Source organism: Rutilus rutilus (genome assembly GCF_951802725.1).
Source record: "Rutilus rutilus genome assembly, chromosome: 6".
Lineage (NCBI taxonomy): Eukaryota > Metazoa > Chordata > Actinopteri > Cypriniformes > Leuciscidae > Rutilus > Rutilus rutilus.
Genome location: NC_140214.1, coordinates 44,841,208 through 44,866,008, shown reverse-complemented (window position 1 = coordinate 44,866,008; position 24,801 = coordinate 44,841,208). Strand labels below are relative to the sequence as shown.

Genomic DNA, 24,801 nt, shown 5'->3' with positions numbered 1-24,801 from the left:
CAGAACGCGGTGTTTCAGGACCTCAGACCAGCTCTTTGTCTGTTATGGTGGGAAGCTGAAGGGAAAGGCTCTCTCAAAACAAAGGTTATCTCACTGGATAGTGGATACCATTGCTTTGACATGCCAGCAGCAAGGTCGTCAATGCCCCCTTGGTGTGAAAGCCCACTCCACTCGTAGTGTGGCTTCCTCTTGGGCTCTAGCGCATGGCGCCTCGCTAAAGACATTTGTAGAGCTGCAGGCTGGGCGACACCTAACACATTCGCGAGATTCTATAATCTCCGAGTAGAGCCAGTTTCTTCCCATGTACTCGCTTCAACCAGCCGGTACTAGATTCTGCTCAGGTGTCTTCGCTTGCTCACCATTCCTCTCCACGGACGGGATACGTGCGATTATCTTCTCAGGTGAGTCTGATAAGCTCTGAGTTTCCTCCAGCACTGGTTATGTCAACGCCTGAGTTATGCCAATCTGCCATAATGCAGCTTTTGCGCTTGACTAGGTGCCTCCATGTGCATGGTCCCCCCTCTGGGCGACCCCCACATGTGTATTCCACTGTAAGTCTCTTTTGAGCGTGTGTCTTTTCCTTGGCAAGCCACCTTGCCACCCCTGGGGTTTAAATATACCACCTATAGCTGGACACCTCAGTGATACTCCATATGCATCCCTCTGGATCATATGTGTCTCTCAAGTCCCCCCCTTAATGGTTGGGCGTAATTGCATATTTCTCCTGAGATATGCTTCTCAGTGTACCTTGGTATTCCTGTGTTAGGTAGGACTCCTTCGTTCGTGCTAGTCTCACAACAGGGAGCTCAGACTTACGCAGGGCACTGGATGACAGCCGAGGTGGCGTGATTAGACTGGAACCCCAATCGTCGTCATCCGACGTAACTCGGAGTGACCACGAAAGGGAACGTCTCGGTTACGGATGTAACCCTCGTTCCCTGAGTAGGGAACGGAGACGTTACGTCTTCCTGCCACTTCCGCTGTATCGCTGAAAAATGCCTGGGTCCAGTTTCGACTCCTCAGCGAAGACATATCTGCATGTTGCCAGCGTTCTTCCTTATATACCCCCTGCGGTGGGCGGAGATACGCTATGCAAATTCCGCAGACCCATGGCATTTCATTGCCATTGGCTCGTTTTATATACTCGAAGGTGATAGGCTTCTAAGCGAAACCCCAATCGTCGTCATCCGACGTAACGTCTCCGTTCCCTACTCAGGGAACGAGGGTTACATCCGTAACCGAGACGATCTCTTTAATATCTCAGTGATGTTTCCTCACCTCAGGACACAGTTTGAGTCTCGTAGCTCGTCTCTGAGTCGCTGCTGTGAGTCTCCTATCTTATTGAAACTCAGATCAAGCTCTTTTAAAAACTGCAGTGCTTTTGAGTTAGTCAAAGACTGGGTTAAAGAAGAAACATCTGTAATGCCACAGTTCTGTAGACTAGAAAGACACAAACAGAGGAAGAGAGATTATCTTACAAACAAATCATGAATGTGAAGAATTATACACAAATATAATGTGAACTCAGAGTCATTGTGAGATATTGAGAATAAAGTGTTTGTTTAAAAAAAAAAAAAAACAGAAGTGTACTGCTATAAACAATGAAACATAAGTGGAAGATATGGAACATATCTTCAAATAAATATACTTCAGTCACACTGTAATTGCTGTACAGTATAATGATACTAACTGTAGTTTCTCCAGCTTGAATTGTGGGTTCATCAGTAGATCACTGAGGTTTTTCACTCCAGAGTCTCCTAGTTTATTCCAGCTCAGGTAGAGCTCTCTCAGGTGTGACGGGTTTGATTTCAGTGCTGAAGTCACATCAGAACAACCTTCATCTGTCATATCACAGCAGATTAAACTATATTAGCAGAGAGAGAGAGGAAAATAAGATAGAAGAAAAGAAAACTCTTTATTCTGTAAAGTCAAGTCATTTTCATAAGCAAATAAAATGTTTAAGTGTTTTAGTTTAAAATGTTAACCGTTGCCAGTGCGCCCGCGCACTGAAGCGTTTTTCATTTATTTAATTCAAAATTACTATCAGATTTAATGTTATACCTTGACAAACTATAGGCCTACATCATTAAAGTCAAGTCAAGTCATTTTATTTGTATTGCACATTTAATCGAACAACAGTTGACCCAAAGTGCTTTACAAGTTAGAGCAGGGAAGGCAGAAACAATATGCCTTGACAATACATAAAAATGAGTACAAGACTCCTTGAATACACTTAAATAATTGAATAAAACATAAACATAAATTATAAGGCTATAGAATATAACATATCAAAAACAACAAAGAAAAATAAAACAAAAATACATACATTTTTTATAGAGAATTAAAAGCAAGAGAGTAAAAGTGTGTTTTCAGATTTGTCTTAAAACTGACAATTGTATTACAGGACTTAATATGAAGTGGGAGGGAGTTCCAGAGTTTAGGAGCTATTACAGAAAAAGCTCTGCCCCCTCTGGTTTTAAGACGTGTCTTGGGGATAGCAAGTAGCTGTTGGGTTGTAGACCCGAGTGGTCTGGCGGCAGAGTAAGTAGACAAGAGCTCAGAAATATACAAAGGGGCTTGACCTTGTAGAGCTTTAAAAACGAAAAGTAAGATTTTAAAATCAATTCTGAATTTCACTGGTAACCAGTGGAGCTCAGCTAAAACTGGGGTTATGTGCTCAAACTTGTTGGTGCCTGTGAGGAGTCTTGCAGCAGCATTCTGGACTAACTGAAGTCTATTTAAATTATGTTTGGTTAGACCTGTGTACAGAGAATTACAGTAGTCTAAGCGTGAGGAAACAAAAGCATGAATTATTGTTTCAAGATCTTTCTTGGATAAAAAGTGCTTCAGCTTAGCTACTGTTCTAAGCTGATAAAAACTACCTTTAACAACAGAGCTAACTTGTTTATTAAAATTAAGAGAACTATCAAAAATGACACCTAGATTTCTGACCAGATTCTGCAAGTTAGATGACCAAGGGCCAAGGGCATTGCTCCGGTGGTTTGTATGGGTGGGGGATCCAAATAAAATCATCTCTGTTTTCTTGGTATTCAACTGGAGGAAATTTTCTGCCATCCATGATTTAATGTCTTCCAAGCAGCTAAAAATAGTTTCGATATCTGAAGTACAACCAGGGGAAATGGGTAAATACAGTAATGTATCATCAGCATAGCAATGGTATCTAAAGTTGTGCTTTTCAAGGATGGAGCCAAGGGGCAGCATGTATAGGGAGAATAACAGGGGACCAAGAACTGATCCTTGAGGGACACCATATTTAATATCCACTGGAGCGGATGATTTAGCACCCAGTTTAACAGAGAATGTTCTCTCTGTCAGGTATGATTTAAACCAGTGTAAGACAGGGCCCTGTATTCCAACACTATTTTCCAGACGATCAATAAGAATACCATGATCAATAGTGTCGAAGGCAGCGCTAAGGTCAAGGAGGATAAGTAATGCACTTGATCCAGAGTCAATGGTAAGAAGAATGTCATTATAAACTTTAAGTAGTGCGGATTCTGTGCTGTGTAGAGCTCTGAAACCAGATTGGAATTTATCCAATATGTTAAAATTAGTCAAGAAAGAGGAGATCTGCTTGAAAACTGCTTTTTCCAGGATTTTAGAAATAAACGATAATTTAGAAATAGGTCTGAAATTTCCAGGATCATTGGGGTCAAGATTGGGTTTTTTCAATAGTGGTTGTACTACTGCATGCTTAAAACCAGATGGAACAACACCAGTGTATAAGGAACAGTTTACTATAGCTAACACAATTGGAGAAAGGACATCAAAGACCTCTTTAAAAGACGAAAGGGAATAATATCTGAAGGGCAGCAAAAAGGCTTAAGGTGAGAAACTATCTCAGACAACTCAGGGGAAGACAGAGGAGTGAAATGCTGGAGAAAGCTAGTAGGACTGCAAGATGTAACTGAGATGCAACCCTGGGTTGTGATGCTAGATCTGATAAGGTCAATTTTACGGATAAAATAATCAGAAAACTCATCACAAGTTAAAGATGTATCAACTGTATTAGCCCGGATTTAAGAGTGTATCGATAGCTTTAAAAATAACTTTGGGTCTATTAGCCTGTGAGTTAATAAGTTCACTGAAATAATTAGCTTTTGCCTTTTTAACAGTGACTTGATAGGCTTTCAGATGTTGCAGAAATATGTCATAAGAGCAACCTGAAGCTTATCTTTTTTCCATTTCCGTTCAGCCTGTCTACAGGCTTAACTGAAAACTTGTATGGAACTATTCACCCAAGGTGTTAAAGTGTTTGACTTTACTTGTTTTAATTTTACAGGGGCTATCTGATCCAATGTGTTAGTACAAGACAGGTTAAAACTAGAGACAAGGTCATCAATATTAGTGCATGATGGCAGGTCAGCAGAGAGGGAGGGAGGGAGAGCAAACTTAAAAGAATTTGAGAAAAGAGAAGCTGTAGCTGAGTTAAATGAACGAGCTAAAACGTAAGAAGGGGGAGGGACAGAGGGAGGACTGTAGCTAGAAAATTCTAATTCAATCAGAAAGTGATCGGAGATGGCAACATTAGTGATATCAAGTTTGTCGCCTGATATCCCTGATGACAGAACAAGGTCCAATGTGTGTCCCTTGATATGAGTAGAGCCACAAATTGATTGAGTGAGGTTAAAAGAGTCAAGTAACGCTAAAAATGCATTCACCATCGGCTTAGTTGGGCAACAGACATGAATATTAAAATCACCAAGAATCAGCATCTTGTCAGACTGAATGGCCAAAGCAGACAGAAGGTCAGAGAAATCATGTATGAAGCAGCCAGTAGCTTTAGGTGATCTGTAGACCAGTGCATATAACAGGGGTGTTTGCAGACAATTTGCAAGTATAAACAGTTGAACTTCAAAAGAGGAGTAGTTTTTTACAGGAAGGATTTTGCATTTGAATATATTTTTAAAAACTGTAGCTAGGCCACCACCACGGTCAGAGATCCTTGGGGAATTTAGGAAACCCCACTGAGGAGGACATAATTCGGTGAAAGGGGATAAATCACCAGTACGAAGCCAAGTTTCAGTCACAAATAAAATGTCCAACTCATGCGATGTGATAATGTCATTTAGAATGAATGTCTTATTAGCTACAGACCGGGCATTTATGAGAGCAAATTTAACTGGCAAAGATCGAGTTGTTGAACTAGTAGAGACATGTCCATTAAAACAAAGTGAACGGAGACACGCCGAATCCACTCCACCACGGGAAAGGACGGTCTTGGCCGAGATGGAACGAGAAGCCAAGCGCAGAGGAATCTGAGTCAATGGAAGTTCGCAAACAGGCGACGAAAGCAGGATAAGATTCCGATAGTCGATACTTCCAGCAGAGCGATGCCTAGGCGAGGAGCCAGCGGGCCGCATAGAGACAACTGTGGGGATGGTACCATCAGAGTTCCCGGGATTTGTAAGGAAAATGCGACGGCTTCCTCAATGCACATAACGGGGTCGCGGGCGAGAAATGCCCAGGGCGGTGCACAGCTTGTACACCTTAGCAGGCAGACGAAGAGATGGCGACATAAAGTCACGGAGTTCTTTCATAGAGTATGTTAGAGACATATTCTGCTGCGACATATTAAAAAAGTCACAGGTGGAAGTAACAATCCACAGTATCCATAGAATGGTGAGAGTCGGAAACGGACGCATTTTTACTCCACATGAACCTCTGGCACCCCGGGACTCACAGCCAGATTGAAAACATCAGTAGCCAACTGCCCAAACAGAAAAACCACAGCGTACAGCAGTGAGGAAGGGGAAACTTACACACGCACACGCCAAGGGATGATCTGCTCATCGGGGCAGTCGATGGTTCAAGTTGGGCTGGGCGAAAAAGTACGCCCGGGCTGTCCAAGATTGTAGGTGAGTGAGAACAGTATCTTCGGGAGATTAACTATTCAGTCGGGAGCAACGTCCATGCACGTTATAATCCGATAGGACAAGCAGTGAAAAACATAATCAGCTTCAGTTCAGCTTCAACTTCAGGTAGAGCAAACAAACAGCAGGCCAGGTGAGCAGCGGCAGCCAAACCCGGCAGCCAAACGCGCCAGCGTACGCTACCGGATGTGACTGATCCAGCAGATCAAAATCAAATCAAATCAAATCAAGTATATTTGTATAGCGCTTTTCACAATACAGATTGTATCAAAGCAGCTTCACAGTATTCAATTAAAATAAAATAATACAACAAGGTTTGTTTCTAGTGGAATTTATTGATTGATAAAATAAAATTAAATATCCCCAAAATATCCACAACTGAGCAAGCCAAAGGCAACAGTGGCAGGGAACCGAAAAAACTCCATCAAGTGACCTAATGGTGTCCTAAAACTCCATCAGGTGACCTAATGAAAAAAAAAGAAAAAAAAAGAAAAAAAAAAAACCTTGGGAGAACCCAGGCTCAGTCGGGGGCCAGTTCTCCTCTGGCATTTATGAACTAGAGGCCGGATTGTAGTTTGAACTGTAAGATTAAAAATATTATATGAATGCCTGGCCGAAAAGATGCGTCTTTAATCTAGTTTTAAACTGGGAGAGCGAGTCCGAGCAACGAACAGTATCAGGAAGACTATTCCAGAGTTTCGGAGCCAAATGTGAAAATGCTCTCCCTCCTTTGGTTGATCTGGATATCCTAGGTATGACCAAAAGCCTAGAATTTATTGATCTTAAAGAGTGCGATGGATTATAGGGCGATAGAAGATCCATTAAATAGACTGGAGCCGTTAAATATAAAGCCGTTTAGGGCTTTATAAGTCAGTAGCAATACCTTGTAATTAATACGAAACTTTATAGGTAACCAATGCAGTGATGATAAAATCGGTGTTATATGATCATATTTTCTTGATCTAGTAAGAACTCTAGCGGCTGCATTTTGGACTAACTGTAGCTTGTTTATTGAGGATGCAGGACAACCAGCTAATAAAGCATTACAGTAATCTAGTCTCAAGGTCATGAATGCATGAACTAACTTTTCTGCATCAGAAACTGATAGCATATTTCGTAGCTTAGCAATGTTTCTAAGGTGGAAAAAGGCTGTTTTTGTAACATATATTAAAAAGATATAAGACTCAAGTTTCAGTATTTGACCACTATTGTATTCTGAGAAACTCATAGTGACAGTTATGTCTTAATTTGTGTCAGGTTTTATGAAATGAAAAAATGAGTCGATACCTTTAATATGAATTATGCGTGTCAGCCTCTCCCATTCATAAAAAAACTCCATGCTGTCGTCATGACAGCGATACACAAAACAACGTCCCTCAGGGCGTTAGCTCAAAAATGTGCAGATTTGGAGAAATATTGATAGATTCTCATAGATTTACATAGGGGTGACCCCGAATAGTCGAAGATTCGATGCTTCGATAGGAGGAGCCTGATTCGACTACCGATCTCATGGTCGAATCTTCGCAGAGGTGTTATGAAACGAGGATCATGCCACTTTGGCTATATGAGGGCGCTCAGTGTCTGATTTCACATAGAACTAGCTTTTATGTCAATACGTTAATATTCAGCCTATTATGATAATGCTGTATATAAAAATGTGCAAAGAAAGAAGCTTTTAATAAATATTTTTTAACGTGCGTGAATAAATCCAAACACCCCGTGACAGATTTAAGTTTCACTTTCGATCCGTGACCGACAGAGGAGCGTCTTCGCGGCTAGGATTTAAATCTTTAACAATGTCTGGGATAAGAAAATCTAAAGTGTGGATGTACACCATCAGAAAGGATATTCTCCAAGGCTGGATTTAGCATCAGGAAAACCATTATCGCACTTCTGCCGGCCAACGTTAACACGTTTCACGCATAGACTGGGTTTCACGTAAGAATGTATTTTATCCAAGGGTGCAGCGATTTGTATTATTTTGAAGCACCCCCGGACGCCGCCATTGGCTAACGGAACCCCACCTGCAGTTAGCATCCCATTGACTCCCATTCATTTTGGCGTCACTTTGACAGCGAATAACTTCACATCTGAGGCGTTTAAAGAGTCCATTTGTCCATTATTTATTTCTAAAGAAACACGAAAATGTATAAAAGGCTCCATTACCTTGTAGCTTACGTTATGGCCCTGTAGAAGCAGTTTTTGTAAAAGTAGGCTAACGATTGCGTCACAGCCACGCGACTCTCTGTCGCACAGTAGGAAATTACCGTATGGACAGGAAGAGAAGCTCGCGGGCAATCGGGAGGACGTCGAGGCAAAATGACAAAGTAATTAATCAGAACACCTACAAAAAGTTTCTCCTGCTCCAAGATCATGGACAGCTCCTACTCACGCTCTCCGTCTCTGCGAGTTTCGGAAGGTAATGATTCAGATTGATCTTGGCACAGCCACTAGAAGACAGACGGTTTGCTCACGTCACATCTACGTCGTCGAGCTCAGTTTGAGTCTGCGCAGTACGCTGGACCCCCAGGAAGTAAAAGTTTCTAATGGGCTTCACTTTGTCTCCGTTGAATCCAATGGGGTCGCTGTGTCCATTTCTTTTACTGTCTATGATTTTATCCGCGCGCACAATTTGAAAAGACTCCAACGGACACAGACAGAGTGAAAGACTGGATTTGTTCTCTCGATCAGGTAGGGTACAAGTGATTTCAAAACTTTTCAGCCGGTTCTAATTAGATTTTTGGATGCTGTGAACATTTTTAGATAAAAAGACTGCCTCTCCAGTTTAGCATTTATTGTTGTTTCTGCAGTTAAAAAGACAAAGTTGAAAATTCTGGCTACTATCGTTATTTTAATCATTTCTTTATTTTTATTTTATTTATTAATCTGTCAGGGTTATCTAATCTAACTATTTGTGGCTTATGTTTTGAATATATGTTCCCCTGCACTTTAGGCATTTTGCACACATTTGCTCCTCATCTTGTGACTTGATTCTAATTTATTTCGTTTTGTATTTTTTATTTATTAGAAAGGTATAGGCCTATTCTGTTCTAATTTAATTTTAGTAAATTAATTGTTTATTTTTTCGGTGCATCGATGTTGTGCTGTAGGCTGGCCTGCTTGCACAGGTAATTTAGCCGATTTAATTTGATTTGCATGTGAAATGCAAATCCTGTCTGCAGTGTGGCCTTTCTGGAGTTATGTTATTTCTTAGTTTTATTGATCCAAAATGTTTTTATACATTTTCTTCTATATCTTTGTGTGATTTTCTGTACATCGCGGCTTTGAAACGTTAAAGCCCCGCCCCCATACACATGATTCGACTATTAGTCGACTATAGGCAAGACATGACGATTCTGATTCGACTATGAAAATCCATAGTCGGGGACAGCCCTAGATTTACATCATATTTCTATAGACAGGAATAATATTTATTGAATTTATACCCAAATGCGTCGATGTAATCTTTATGAGCGTTTGGTACTCTGATTTACTGTGTTTTCAATTCATACCAATAGCCTGAGGGCGCTATATGCACAGTAATAGGCAAGGCAAGGCAAGGCAAGTTTATTTATATAGCACATTTCGTACACAATGGCAATTCAAAGTGCTTTACATAGAAGAAATTAAAATAATAAAAAGAAATAAGAATAATTAAAAAGGGTTTAGAAAAATAGAAATAAAATACAGTACAGTACAAACAGTCGGACGAACAGTGGCACAGTGCTCATTCAGTAAATGCATAGCTAAACAGATGTGTTTTGAGTCTGGATTTGAATGTGACTACAGTAGGAGCACATCTGATCTCCTCTGGAAGCTGGTTCCAGCTGCGGCTGGCATAATAGCTAAAAGCAGATTCGCCATGCTTAGAGTGAACCCTTGGTATTTCTAGCTGATATGATCCTAGTGATTTGAGTGATCTGCTGGGTTTATATTCAGTGAGCATATCTGCAATATATTGAGGTCCAAGGCCATTGAATGATTTGTATACCAGTAATAATACTTTAAAATCAATCCTAAATTTAACTGGGAGCCAGTGTAAAGACCTGAGGACTGGTGTGATATGTTCATATTTTCTGGTTCTGCTCAGAATCCTGGCAGCAGCGTTCTGCATGAGCTGCAACTGTCTTATGGTCTTTTTGGGAAGGCCAGTGAGGAGTCCATTACAATAATCCACCCTGCTGGTGATGAAAGCATGAACAAGTTCCTCTAAGTCTTGTCTGGAAACAAAGCATCTTATTCTTGCAATATTTTTCAGATGATAGTATGCTGATTTAGTTATTGCTTTGACATGACTACTGAAACTAAAGTCTGACTCTAGTGTCACACCAAGATTCCTGACTTGATGTTTAGTTGTTTGACCCCTAGAGTGAAGGTAATAGTCCATATATGGAACATGAAGAAGAGCCATGATCATGTGACATTCCAGGAAGCCTCGAACACACACACAGCTAACAGAGATCGCGCTGTAGCATGCAGATAAAGACGTTTTGAAGACAATAAACATGATTGCAATGATATCTGATTTGCCTGTGTTCTTTAAGCCATGCCAGGTATTTTCATAATAATAGATTATATTTATAATGTAATGCTAATCTATATACTTTATCATCGTGCAGAATACTATCAAATAATATATTTTCTGTCCGATTTTTTTATCTGAAGCCAAATTAGATCACAGGAGATTATTTAAAACACTCGACTTGAGTTATAAAGTAAGTTTGGAGCACAAACATGGTTTTAATCTCATATATTGTCGTGTATTGATGGTGCGCTAAGCTAACATGCTAGCTAGCCCTGGGTGCACCTGCCACCTAACTGTTATTCTTTTATGATTTTTTCTAAATAGGATTGCTTACTGAAATGTTTCTTTATTCAAGAAGGGCATTTGAGAAAAAAATTGAGAACTTTGATTAAAAAATTTAGGGTTTGAAACCTATGAATAGCCTGTGAATAGCCAGTCGTTAGTAACTATAATGCAGACAAAAGAAATGCATATTTAGAGCCATAACCAGGCTGGAGAGGTGTGAATGTGTGCAGGGGGAGACTGAGACTGAATGGTCTCAGTTTGCACCACAAAACATTAGAGACAAAAGACTGAATGGATGCTAAGATGATGACTAAACATCAGTAGCATTTTAGCGTCTAATCAAAATAAAGTCACATGACATGATTTTGAAAAATATTTAACTAAATACAGAGTTTTAGACGTACCATCTTCAGATTTTAAATATAAAATGTTTAGACATGAGGCTTTAGCTGTAGTGCATTTCTAGACTGCTACAGTGCCAACTTCAATTTTATTTTCATGAGGATATTTCATAAAAATACATTTCTAATAACTTTACAAAACTTTGAAGCTAATTATAAAAAAAAAATTAATTAGGCCAATAATTAATTCTACATTTATAATAAACTGCCAGGTGTCAGCTTTCAAATGAGGTCATACTTGTGCTTTTAGTACAAAGGGTTCATGAACTGTATCTGTTTCAGTTTGGGTATGTCATTTCTGGGGATTTTTCAAAAGTGGGGTTGCAGCTTAACAGGTTAAAGTGATTTTAAGCATTTTGATTCTTGTATGTGAATGTGACTGACCTCAATCTCTCCAGTTTACAGTGTACAGTCTTCAGTACGGCATATAAGTGCATCACTCCTGAGTTTCCTAGTTTATTCCTGCTCAGGTTCAGCTCTCTCAGGTGTGACGGGTTTGATTTCAGAGCTGAAGTCAGGATGAGACTCTGTTTCTCTGTAATACTGCATCTATTCAGACTGAAGACAGAAAGAGAAAATGACTCAGATCTATGATGATCAACTAATGTGTTCATCTTCATCCAGCAGACTTTTGCTGACAAATTAACAAGGATATCAAGGTAAAGGTAACATGGAGAAAGACTACACATTGTTCATTTAAATATACTACCAACATTGTAACAAAACAAATGTTGAAAGCGTAGATCTATTTATGTTAGTATACACATTCATTTCATTTAATCTTTAAAGTTATTTCATGTCAATGTTACCCTTGGTTTGCTCACTGGGTCAAATGTGTTTATGTCAGTTGTTTTCAGACACATTGTCTACTTGCTAAAACTTTACAGTAAGGTTTTATTTGTTAACATTAACTACATTAGTTAACATGAACCAATGATGGACAATACTATAAAGCATTTAATAACCTTAAGTTTAAACATTTACTAATACATTTTTAAATACAAATGTTTTCTGTTAACATTAGCAAATCCACTGTGAACTAACATGAACAAAGAATAATTGTATTAACCCTCTGAGGTCGGCAAACGCGCCGGCGCATTTTGCTGGATTTTCTTCACATTGTAGCACAATAAACTTAAATGAATCCATCATTTATGGTCATACAGAAAAAAGAATTGTCCAGTTTTGTTTGTGTCCACTTACAATCAAATCAAAACATTGTGCTTTTGTAAAATAAAGAAAATAAACAGGGTGTGCTTTCTGCCCCTGTCTCTGTGGACTTTTTTTCTTGAGCATGTCTATAAACTGAAACAAAACTCAGTGAATACTTGTCACACATTTATGAGCCATATATCTTTATAAACATTTAAGTGTGTACTTTTAAATGTTCGGATTTAAAATGAAAACAAATATTCTCTGTTTAAGTGATTTGTATAAAACCAACAAGATGTCCATTTTCTCAAACCCTTGCACATTATTTTTTATTTGACCACTCTCACACGCGCAAAAGCGATTGACATGCAAATCGTCCACGCCTCACACGAAAACTTCATAAGTCTCTGCTTTTCGTCAAGTTTGGAAGCCACGCTGTGAGCTTACATTGGATTTACCTCAGAAGAAGAATGCGATTTGAAGACAAGAAAGATGTAAGGTAAGAAATTCTTAATTATATTAGTTAATGTTATTGTTGCATAAACTTCACATTGCAGTTGAACTGTTGCTAGATATATGGTGAATATTATAATATTTAGACCCGTGTTTACTGTTAAATACTGCTTTTGTGGATATCTGCTCAAATGTAGATATGTATAATATGGTAACCATAATGTTTCATATTCAAAACATGCTGTGCGTTTGAAAATCAAAACGCACCAAACATTAGGCTTCATGTTTTTACTCCAATCTCATTTTATAACATCATAACGAATGGAAACATTTGAAGTAACATATGATAATCATAATATAGGCTGCCTGCTATAGGCTATTGTTATTATTATTTTATTCAGCACTGCGTAGCCTATGCCTACAAGGCACAACAAACCTGGTGTTCATTATATATTGTTGGAAACATGTGTGTGTGTGTATTCTGTGAATTTAAAAAAGCAATTTTAACCAGAAAAATCTAAAATGTATTCCCAAAATCACTTGATATCAGCATGTTCACAGTGTTTTTTTTTTTTTTACAGGGACCAGAGGCCACACTGATGAGTCCTGCTGACTTCAACATTCACGTGAGTCTCTGTACATGAACTGGGTAAAATGAAAATCAAACACCTTGGAAATGAAAGGTATGTACAATGTTTTTAGGAATGGCACAAAGGTGTGTGACTGGTTAAGTCTCTGTCTTTGTATCATTGTTTTCAACAATGTGCTTTTTTGTCTTTTGCTGTGTATCTTTGGATTATGTTGTGTTGTAAATAAATCCAAACAATCAAAAAGCCATTCTTTTTTAAATCTCCTCATTCTTTGTGCAAGGTTGCACAGAATGATAGGGCCTGATATCTCCTAAGGGCCATTAGGGGAGGGTCTTTGTCTTTCTCAGGTGTGAAAGCCATACATATTCAGGATGTGTTTACGCCTACTCGCATAAAACTTTCTCACACAAAACACGTCTTACAAATTTTAAATCAATATATTGTCTTATTTGAATGAGCAGTCAGGATGATTTGCACATAGTTTTGGAGCAAATATTCTAGGCTACGTGATACAATTTTCAAAAGTCTTGTGAAGATATAATCAGTATGGGTTTCATGGCCTTATTGCAGTGACAATTGTTTTTTTTTTGTTTTTGTTTTTTCACAAACCATGCATACATGTCATTATCTCAAACCTACAAACTTTTACACACATGCTACTGACATATTATTGTAGCAGAGTTTGTGCTGAATACAGTGTAATCAGACTTTAGCCATGAAAATGTCACAAGTAACAGAAATAAGCACAAATGTCAGAGCATGTCAGAACACCTCCAGGGTCAGAAAACACCTCAGAACCCAGAGGGTTAACTAATATGATCAGATTAAGGAATAAAAATATTTCCTTAAGCAGAAGACAATCAAACAAGTTTTGTAAAAGGTAGTTCATCTGCTTTAGTGCTGCACCGTGAGGCAGTGTCACGTCTGTTCTAGGTTTAGTTTAGTTTGTTTTCACGTCTTTTATTTTGTATAATTCTTACAGTCCTGCTCCTCATGTGATCTTGTCATGTGCTCCCCTGTTCATGTGTTATGTTCTGATTGGTTCCTTCACTCTAAACAATGCTGGGTTGTTTTAACCCAATTTGGGTCAAATATGGACAAACCCAAACGTAGGGTTAAAAATGTATTTAAAAAATGTAACCCAAGGGCTGAGTTTGTCCATATTTGACCCAAATTGGGTTGAAACAACCCAGCAGTTTTTAGAGTGTTGTTTCATGTGTCACGTTTTCATTGGTTCATTGTGTTCAGGTGTTTCTTGTTTTTAAGTGTCTGTGTGCATATATATCCCTCATGTTACCATTGTCTTCTGTCTGGCTTTGTTCCCTGTAACTGCAGTTGGTGATGTTCATGTTTCCCAGTCAAGTCTTTGTTTTTTATTTATTGTTCATGTTTATTTGAATAAAGCTGCACTTGTGTTCAGTAATGATGGGAGAAACTAAGCTTTGCAAAGCTTTCAATTAAATAAACCAATTTCTTCACAAAATAATTCACTGTTTCGAAGAGTTCGAAACGACACACACTGGCAAAAAACTCAGGCCAGACATGCATAAAAACACCTTCTACAAACCCATTGCAAATGTTTTATTAAAAGTAAAATCTCAAATGCAATTAACTAATCATCTAATACAATTAAATATCAATTGTCTGTATAATATGTGCTCTTTTATCAATTTTCAGTGCTTGTTTTGTTTATTTTATGGATGGTTCAGCTAAACAGGCCAATAAGAGACTATTAAAGGGATAGTTCACCCAAAAATGAAAATTCTGTAATCATTTACTCACCCTCAAGTTGTTTCAAACCTGTATGAATTTCTTTTTTCTGCTGAACACAAAAGGAGATATTTTGAAAAATATCTGTAACCAAACAGTTGAGGGACCCCATTGACTTCCATGGTATTTTTTTTTTCCTACTATGGAAGTCAATGGGGTCCATCAACTGTTTGGTTACAGACATTTTTCAAAATATCTTCTTTTGTGTTCAGCAGAAAAAAGAAATTCATACAGGTTTGAAACAACTTGGGTGAGTAAATGATGACATAATTTTCATTTTTGGGTGAACTATCCCTTTAACTACTATTATTCTTTTTAATTATACTAATGCCTAATTAAAACATCTACAAATGTATAAAACGGATCAGAGACCTCCAGTAAAACCCACAGACACTTGTTCAATCTCAGTGAATCTGCATGATTTATGGGTTCACAGAGATCATCGCCCCCCAGTGGTGAACCACTGACATTTGGAAAAAGTTATGAGGTAACAAAGCCTCGTTTACTGAAATCACGTGACTTTGGCAGTTTGATACACACTCCGAACCACTGATTCGAAACAAAAGATTCATAAAGGTTTCATAGCTTCATGAAGCGTGTTTCGAAAGCGCCCATCACTAGCGCTCAGTCCACTTACCTTCAGTGGATCTCATTACAGCCAGATACTGATCACAGACTTTTAAAATGCACTTATTCAATTTTTACAAGTTACAGTATATGCTTCATCAAAATTAGACATTTGTGTAATACAAAGATTAAATTGAAAGCAATTATGAACAGTTCTGATCCTGATGTCAGAAAAAAAAAACATTGTTCTACAGTAACTGCAATAATTATTGAGCCATGATCAAACTGTCTGTCTGGAAATATTGTCATCAAGCTAACATTACAATTAAAAGTAAAGTATATTATAAATAAATGAGCAATACTCACATCAGTGTGTTGAGTTGACAGTGTTTATCCTGCAGTAGAGCAGCGATCTGATTCACTTGTGTGTCTCCTAGTTCATGTCCACTCAGATTCAGCTCTCTCTGGAGTAACGGGTTTATACCCACAACTCTATTCACATACTGACAGGCTTCCTCTGCAGCAGGACTCACAAACCTGCAGAAGAGGCAATTCAGTTCTCAAATAAATGTCCATTGTATTACAAAAAATGATTGATAAGATAAAAAAACGTCATTATTGTTCTAAAGACAAGCTCTACTTAGTTATCAACATATTACATTTTTTCTTTGAACATTTCAATACACACACACACACAAAAAAAAAAAAAATATATATATATATATATATATATATATATATATATATATATATATATAACTAGAGCGACACTCGTAAAGCAAACTCATAAGAACAGAAACATCTCACAGAGCAGAAGTGCAAATTTCACAAGATCATGGTTTTCAGTATGAATACAGAGTGTGAAATTAAGATCTTTCTGGCTTTCAAGCAGGAGGAGTGAGAAACATCAGCACAGAGAAAACTGGCTTGTGAAAGTGCATGTTTGTGAACATCTGGAGACTCATAGACCTGCTGTAGAGAGATGCAGCGAATCTGGGCTTGATGGAAAACTACTGTGATCAGAAAACCATTTCACTAAAAGGTTATCTAGAATTAAAGGATTAGTTCACTTTCAAAAAAAAAAAAATGTTTGCTGATAATTTACTCACCCCGATGTCATCCAAGATATCAATGTATTTCTTTCTTCAGTCGAAAAGAAATTAAGGTTTTTGCGAAAAACATTCCAGGATTTTTCTACACAGAATGGACTTCAATTGCAACCAACTATACCAATGTTCAAAGAAGGTTCAAATGTCCATGCAGCTTCAAAGTCTCTACACGATCCCAGTCCAGAAATAAGGGTCTTATCTTGTGAAACGATCAGGCATTTAAAAAAAAAATTTTTTTTTATATATATATATATATATATATATATATACTTTTTAACCACAAATGCCCGTCTTGTACCATCTCTGATAATTTAATTTATTATTAATAATAATAAATTAAAAGAAAGATTTTGGACGATTTTGAAGTTGGAGGAGACAATTAGATACATTTTTTTTACCCTCCCTACCTTTTTGAACCGGAGTACACAGACAAATAACTTAGATAGATGACGTGACGCGTGACCTTTCCAACGTGATGACGGAATGCGTGGCGCATCTCAGAGATGGTACACGACGAGCATTTGTGGTTAAAAAGTATATATATATCTTTTTTTTTTTTTTTTTAAATAACCGATCATTTCGCGAGATAAGACCCTTATTTCTCGACTGGGATCATGTCGTGACTTTGAAGCTGCATTGAGACGGACATTTGAACCTTCTTTGAACATTGGTATAGTTGGTTGCAATTGAAGTCCATTCTGTGTAGAAAAATCCTGGAATGTTTTCCTCAAAAACCTTAATTTCTTTTCGACTGAATAAAAGAAAGACATGGATATCTTGGATGACATCGGGGTGTGTAAATTATCAGCAAACATTTTTTTGAAAGTGAACTAATCCTTTAATAATGAGAAGTGTGCACAAAATATGTTAATTATCAATTTATACTCCAGAATAGCAGCTCATACACTTAATGTACAATAATAAAAAAAACATAATGTCTATTTGACCTGTAGCTCGTATCACAACTAAACTGTGTTGACAGTCTGTGTTGCTGATCTGATCTTGATCATTTTGATGCAACAAATTGTCCAGCTTATTATATAACTAAAATAGTATATTAGTTATGAATATTTAGCCTGCATATAGCTAATTTAGTTAATTATTAGATCCTGTCTCACCTCAGTGTCTTCAGTTGACAGTCTGGATCCTGCAGTAAATCATTGAGCTGCTTCACTCCTGATTGTCCAGGATAATTTACTGTGAGATCCAGCTCTATCAGGTGTGAAGGGTTTGATCTCAGAGCTGAAGCCAGAGCTTTATAACCTTCTTCTGTCACACTGCAGTCAGAGAGTCTAGAACAGAGAGGAAAACATTCAGCTGATTAATCAGTTAAACCTGAACAATATAAATCTGAATGATCGCTCTTCCAGTCGCCTCTACAATAAGAAAGCCCCTCTTTCTGGTGGTATACGGCACATTCAGTGGTGTTTCACTGGCGTATTGCATGGATAAGTGCAGCGATTACCCCCCGGGTGCTTCAGCATAAAGAGCAGTTTCCCTAAAAGAGCTAAATTGATGTTGAGCGTCTTTTTAAAGATGCCTTTCCGTCCGTGTGTTTCTGGATGCGATTGTTCCCTGTCCTCATCTGATGGCCACAATCTCACATGTCTGGGCCAAGAGTGTGCTGAGATAGTGTTTGTGGATGGTTCATGTCCTCACTGTGAGAACAGGACCATGTTGACCCTGCGGTCTGGACTGTCCTTCCTCGTGAAGGCTAGAGTCTCTCTGCTGTTACTCAGCATTGCCTCTGCACAAAGCAGAGCCGCCAATATTGTTAACACTGTAGGAGAACTGAGGCTCTCAGTGGGAGTGTTTCCCCGCGGTCCTCCCGCTCCACTGGTCTGTCGTGTGCCATCGAGCTGCCGGGTGATGGTGAGGGGTGTTTGCTTTTCGAATCAACAATGGAGTTTAAAAAATATGACCAATGGACTGACAATGAGGTTCAGGCTTTATTAAGCTTATATGAGGGAAACAAAATCCAGCGGGAACTGGAAAGTCACACACAGTCCTACGTCACCAGACTAATTTGCCTAATCTTCACGGTACTTTAGACTGCAATGGAAACACAGACAGCAACAGGTCTGGGGCAAAAAAGTTCTTGGGAAAGATTGTTCTGGGTAATTTCGGTGGAAACGCGGCATTATAACGCGGTAAACGCGGTAAATCATCTTATTGAAGAGCTACAGCAGCATTTAGTTTCCAATAGTCTATTTTGAAACCCAGTCACACTAGTTCTGTGTGCTGGAAGACACTGTTTCTTCTCTTTCATTTTTAACTATTTATTTGACATCTCTCTTCTTTATTCTCTGTTGAAAAGGCAGATTTCTGCATGTACACAATCAGTACATTGTATCAAATGTTGGAAATTAAACAATTAATATCTAGATAAAAAACACATATAAATGTGAGCAATAGGGAAAACCCAGAAAGTGCACTGCTATAAACAATGAAACATACGCCCTGCTGTCTTCAAATAAATAAACTTCAATCACACTGTAATTGCTGTACAGTATAATGATACTAACTGTAGTTTATCCAGCTTGAATTGTGGGTTCATCAGTAGATCACTGAGGTTATTCACTCCAGAGTCTCCTAGTTTATTCCAGCTCAGGTTCAGCTCTCTCAGGTGTGACGGGTTTGATTTCAGAGCTGAAGTCACATCAGAACAACCTTTATCTGTCATATCACAGTATCTTAAACTATATTAGCAGAGAGAGAAAAGAAAATAAGACAGAAGAAAATAAAACTCTTTATTCTGTAAAGTCACATCATCTTCATAATCAAATAAAACAGACAGAGGAAGAGAGATCATCATCTTTATTTCACCAGATCACAAAATACTAAGGGACTGTTCGTTTTTTATTTAAGGGGCCACTGGAGGAGTTTTGAGATCTGTTGTCAAAAAAGACATGACCCTCCCTTCGCCAGCAATACATTTTTCTATGACCCTCCAAAATGATTGTGAAAAAAGGCATGACCCTCCCCGATAATTTCTTGATTAGCCTACTTCTGTACTGGTTTGCGCTTGGCAAAGATGTTCAGATAGCCATTTTTTTTTAAAACCATAAACTCTTGCTTTCTCTTCTTACTAGGGCTGTAACGATAGACCAAACCTACGATTCGGTTCGTATCACGATTTTTGATTTGAAAAAAAATCATGTTTTCGGTGCTGATGCGGTGTGACTCGTTCAACATGTGGGTGGCGCTGCGAATAAAGCATCTAAAAGCTGTCACAAAGAACCGGAAAAAGTAATGATTATTAATATGTCAAATATAGCAAGGACACATTTTAATTTTTTTATTAATAAACAAGTGTTTTCTGTGTCGACTGCAAAGATGAAGTTGACGATGCGTCGCGATCTTCTCAGAATGCGCCAGAGAGAAATGCACATTTCATAAGCAGAAAGCAGTCTGTTTTCCTTCGTTTTGAATTGTTCTGTTTAAAAGTAGACATTTCAAGCTTTCTATTTCTCAGGTCTGTGAGGCAAGTAGCATACCTTACGCTGAGTTTCGGTTCATTTATGAGACAAGAGACCAGTTCACTCGCCCGCGCCTCCGTGTCATGATTAGGCTATCTATTTTCTACTATATTTACTTCTTAGGCTATTTATTAAATCCAGATGAAACATTGATTACAATTAAGATACAATTAATAAAAAAACGAAATTCACTTTAAAGAAAGGCTTTGTGCTTTTGAGGTCTCTGTGAAATTTTTAAAGTCGCTTTCAGAGCAGTCATGTCCGTAATGGAGAACCGTAACATTGTTTTTTTTTTTTTTTACATAAATGTGAACACGAAAAATAAAATAAAAATAATATTTTATGTTCTGTGGAGGCCGATCTCTATTCATCCGGTGGGTATATATCTTTTGGTTTGCACAGTGTAATTTATAGAATTACTAAAAAAAAATTTGCCACCTAAAAGTTAAAGATTTTTTGTGTCACGTCACATGTGTATTTCCCTCATATTAAATATAAAACGCATGTGTAGACTGATATTTTTCTAATGTCTTGACTCCTTTCAGACGTTTCAAAATATTGGTATTAAATGCATTTTCTGAGAATTTATATTTCAAGTTTTGACTGCAAATGTCACGCCCATAACACTGGAATCGCCCAATTTTAACGAATTTATCCTCAACTAGTTTTTGTGGTGTAGGTCTGTCTACGTATTTTATTATGTTAACTTAAATAATACTAATAGTAATTTAAAGATGTGGTAGCCCTACATCTTACACATCATGGAAACAAAATAAGAATGGAATCTAAAATATGGTAGTATCGCGCTACAGCGCACATCCCAATACTGTAAAACTCGACGTACATTCTCATCACATGTTATTGCAGCGGTAGAGTTACACTCACAGGACACTGTGCACTTATTCGCAATCACAAAAGTATTTGCTCGTGCTTTAAAGCTTTGCCGGGTAAACATTTCTTTAGCATTATGTTCTGACATGATGCACTTTTTCTAAGCGTGAACTGAAGTGTGCGCGCACTGTCAAACAGCGCCAAACTGGATTTTTGTTGGGTCAGACCCATCTGATATCGAAGATGGGCTGATAACGCGAGATCAACTTGGAGCTAAATGGAAAAAAATAGCACCAAACAAGCCACTTTGAAATGTTGCTGTTTTCATGAATATAAAAGTTGTGTGACCCTCCCCTCAACAAAGAATATAAAGACATGACCCTCCCCTATTTTCCTCCGGTGGCCCCTTCCATAAATACTGAACGGTCCCTAAGTTTGCACAAATACAATGTGAACTCAGACTCATTGTGAGATATTGAGTATAAAATGTTTTAGTTTAAACTGTTGAAGTGATTTTAAGCATTTTGATTCTTGTATGTGAATGTGACTGACCTCAATCTCTCCAGTTTACAGTGTGAATCCTTCAGTACGTCACATAAGTGCTTCACTCCTGTGTCTCCTAGTGTATTCCCACTCAGGTTCAGCTCTCTCAGGTGTGACGGGTTTGATTTCAGACCTGAAGTCAGGATGAGACTCTGTTTCTCTGTAATTCTGCATCTTTTCAGACTGAAGACAGAAAGAGAAAATGACTCAGATCTATGATGATCAACTAATGTGTTCATCTTCATCCAGCAGACTTTTTTGCTGACAAATTAACCCTCTGGGGACCAAAAACGCACCAGCGCGTTTTGCTCGTTTTTTTTTTTTAGCAATGAAAATAAACACTAAATGCTCTGTTAATTTTGATCTTTCATTTTCGTGTAATACATCAATCGATCCTGTTCAGTTTCTATTTTTTTTCTGTATACTCACAATAAAAATAAAGTGTTTTGCTTTTTGACAAATAAAGAAAAATTAACATGATGCGATTTCTGCCTTCTCTCTGTCAGTAAACTCCCATTTGAAACACGTTCGAAAATGATCTATAACTCCGCGAAAATTCAGTCAAACAGGCAAACAGACCCACGGGCATAAAGCTTGAGATCGCATCTTTTAAATGAAGTAATTTATATAAAAAACAAATATTCTCAGCTTCTATAATCTGTATAAAAAGAGAGCGACTCCAGTCGAGCTCATTACGAGCCATTCAAAAGTAATTTGACCACTCCCCGGAGAGCGCGTGCTATTCAAATGCAAATTCTGAGAACCATTTCAGTCTGTGAAACGCCCCCACATCAGCTGTAAACAAAGCGCGTCGCGATCGAGTGAGGCATAATATAGCCTACCTTATGGAGAAAAGTTTCCTCAGAACAGTGCTGATATGAGGAGCAGATCCCGCTGAGGAGTGAGGTAGGCTGTTTTCTTTTCTCAAGTGTTGATGTGGAATAACTTTATGGAATAACGTTAGTGTAGGCCTATGCAAACCGCAAAAAGATGAATCGCATTTCTATAATATGACTCGCCTTTCTGTGAGATGAATGAAGGGTACATATTTGTAAAGACTGTTTAGCCTAAATATGAATCGCGCGTCTGTGTGTGAAAGAATAAACTGCTTTGCTATAGCCTACTGAGATGAGTAAAAATCGACTGGAATATGTTGAAATAAAATGTTTTTGTATAAGCAACGTATTAAACTGCAAATTAGCATTTATATGCCCTAATATTTCATAAAAACAACGTTACAGTCAGTCACTTGTTGACTAGATTTGGGTACAGTTTTTAGGCTACTGTAGAATATACTGCCACATCAAATAAGCTTTTGTTTAGCAATTTCTGCTCATATCTAACGTTATATATATATATATATATATATATATATATAACTATATTATTTATATATATTATATATATTTATATACATTTTATATATATATATATATATATATATATATATTTGCTATATTCAAACTAATGAATACATATGATAAAATGTAGGCCTATAATCTTTTTTCTTTTTCTTTTTTACAAAGAAAGAGTACACTTGAAATATTGTTGAAATTGTAATTATTGTTGTAATTGTAACATTTTTAATAAAATAGCAAAACATATTTACAAGATAGATGTAAGCGAAATCTTAAATGGTCAATAAAAGTCTTCTTCTAAATACATCTTTTGTCCTTGCATTGTGGCTCAGTCAGTGTCACACCTGAATGAATGGCTAATTATGCAGAGTGGGTGGGACATTGTAATCTAAGGTGTAAACTACTCCTCCCCCTCGCATATTGGCTTTCCAAGCAAAACCTGTTTTACACCATTTAAGTCAATGTATTTTTTTTTGTGAACGATAAAGCAAGACTATTTTCACATCATTTTGAAGTTAGAACTCAAAGGGACAACATCCATTAGTCAAAAGTCTTGTGGACACATATTTAATATGTGTTTTGTGGTCTTAATTCAGCAACTTTCATTTAAATTTTTTCCAATAACCACGCATAAACATTATTCTCTTAAAAATACAAACATCTACATACACGTTGCTCGCATATTATGGTAGCCCTGTTTGTGCTATATAGAGTGAATTTACACCTTTGCCATTAACATGTTTATAAATAACTGAAAAAAGCACAAATGTCAGAGCATGTCAGAACATCTCAAGGACCCCAAAAACAGCTTGGTCCCCAGAGGGTTAACAAGGATATCAAGGTAAAGGTAACATGGAGAAAAACTACACATTGTTCATTTAAATATACTACCAGCATTGTAACAATAAAAAGCTTGAAAACGTTGATCTATTTATGTTAGTATACACATTCATTTTATTTAATCTTTAAGGTTCTTTCATGTCAATGTTACCCTTGGTTTGCTCACTGGGTCAAATGTGTTTATGTCGGTTGGTTTCAGACACATTGTCTACTTTCTAAAACTTTACAGTAAGGTTTCATTTGTTAACATTAACTACATTAGTTAACATGAACCCATGATGGACAATACTATACAGCATTTAATAACCTCAAGCTTCAACTTTTTTTTTACTAATACATTTTTAAATACAAAAGTTTTCTGTTAACATTAGCTGTGTCACATCTCCTGTGAACTAACATGAACAAAGAATAACTGTATAAACTAACATGATCAGAATAAGGAATACAAGTATTTCCTTAAGCAGAAGACAAACAAGTTTTGTAAAAGGTAGTTCATCTGCTTTAGTGCTGCACCGTGAGGCAGTGTCACGTCTGTTCTAGGTTTAGTTTAGTTTGTTTTCATGTCTTTTATTTTGTATAATTCTCACAGTCCTGCTCCTCATGTGATTTTGTCATGTGCTCCCCTGTTCATGTGTCATGTTCTGATTGGTTCCTTGTTTCATGCATCACATTTTCATTGGTTTATTGTGTTCAGGTGTTTCTTGTTTATTAGTGTCTGTGTGCATATATATCCCTCATGTTACCATTGTCTTCTGTCTGGCTTTGTTCCCTGTAACTGCTGTTGGTGATGTTCATGTTTCTCAGTCAAGTCTTTGTTTTTTATTTATTTTGTTCATGTTTATTTGAATAAAGCTGGACTTGCGTTCAGTAATGATGGGAGAAACTAAGCTTTGCAAAGCTTTCAATTAAATAAACCAATTTCTTCACAAAATTATTCACTGTTTCGAAGAGTTCGAAACAACAGACACTGGCCAAAAACTCAGGCCAGAAATGCATAAAAACAC

The 24,801-nt window shown here is 37.5% G+C and overlaps 2 protein-coding genes across 2 annotated transcripts in view; both read right to left on the bottom strand.

The window, feature by feature from the left end:
* LOC311292518 (uncharacterized protein) overlaps nucleotides 1-24,801 on the bottom strand; it is a 1,083,963-nt gene that overhangs the window by 879,066 nt on the left and 180,096 nt on the right. The window lies entirely within an intron of this gene.
* The window catches only part of LOC311291432 (uncharacterized protein), a gene marked incomplete at its 5' end in the record, with an annotated part of 58,938 nt that overhangs the window by 6,286 nt on the left and 27,851 nt on the right, over nucleotides 1-24,801 (bottom strand). Inside the window, 7 exons of the mRNA XM_084410467.1 lie at nucleotides 1,279-1,440; nucleotides 1,691-1,864; nucleotides 11,490-11,663; nucleotides 16,004-16,174; nucleotides 17,865-18,038; nucleotides 19,272-19,445; nucleotides 21,609-21,782. Of these exons, the coding sequence (XP_084266593.1) occupies nucleotides 1,279-1,440; nucleotides 1,691-1,864; nucleotides 11,490-11,663; nucleotides 16,004-16,174; nucleotides 17,865-18,038; nucleotides 19,272-19,445; nucleotides 21,609-21,782 (1,203 nt within the window). The remainder of the gene's footprint in view (nucleotides 1-1,278; nucleotides 1,441-1,690; nucleotides 1,865-11,489; nucleotides 11,664-16,003; nucleotides 16,175-17,864; nucleotides 18,039-19,271; nucleotides 19,446-21,608; nucleotides 21,783-24,801) is intronic.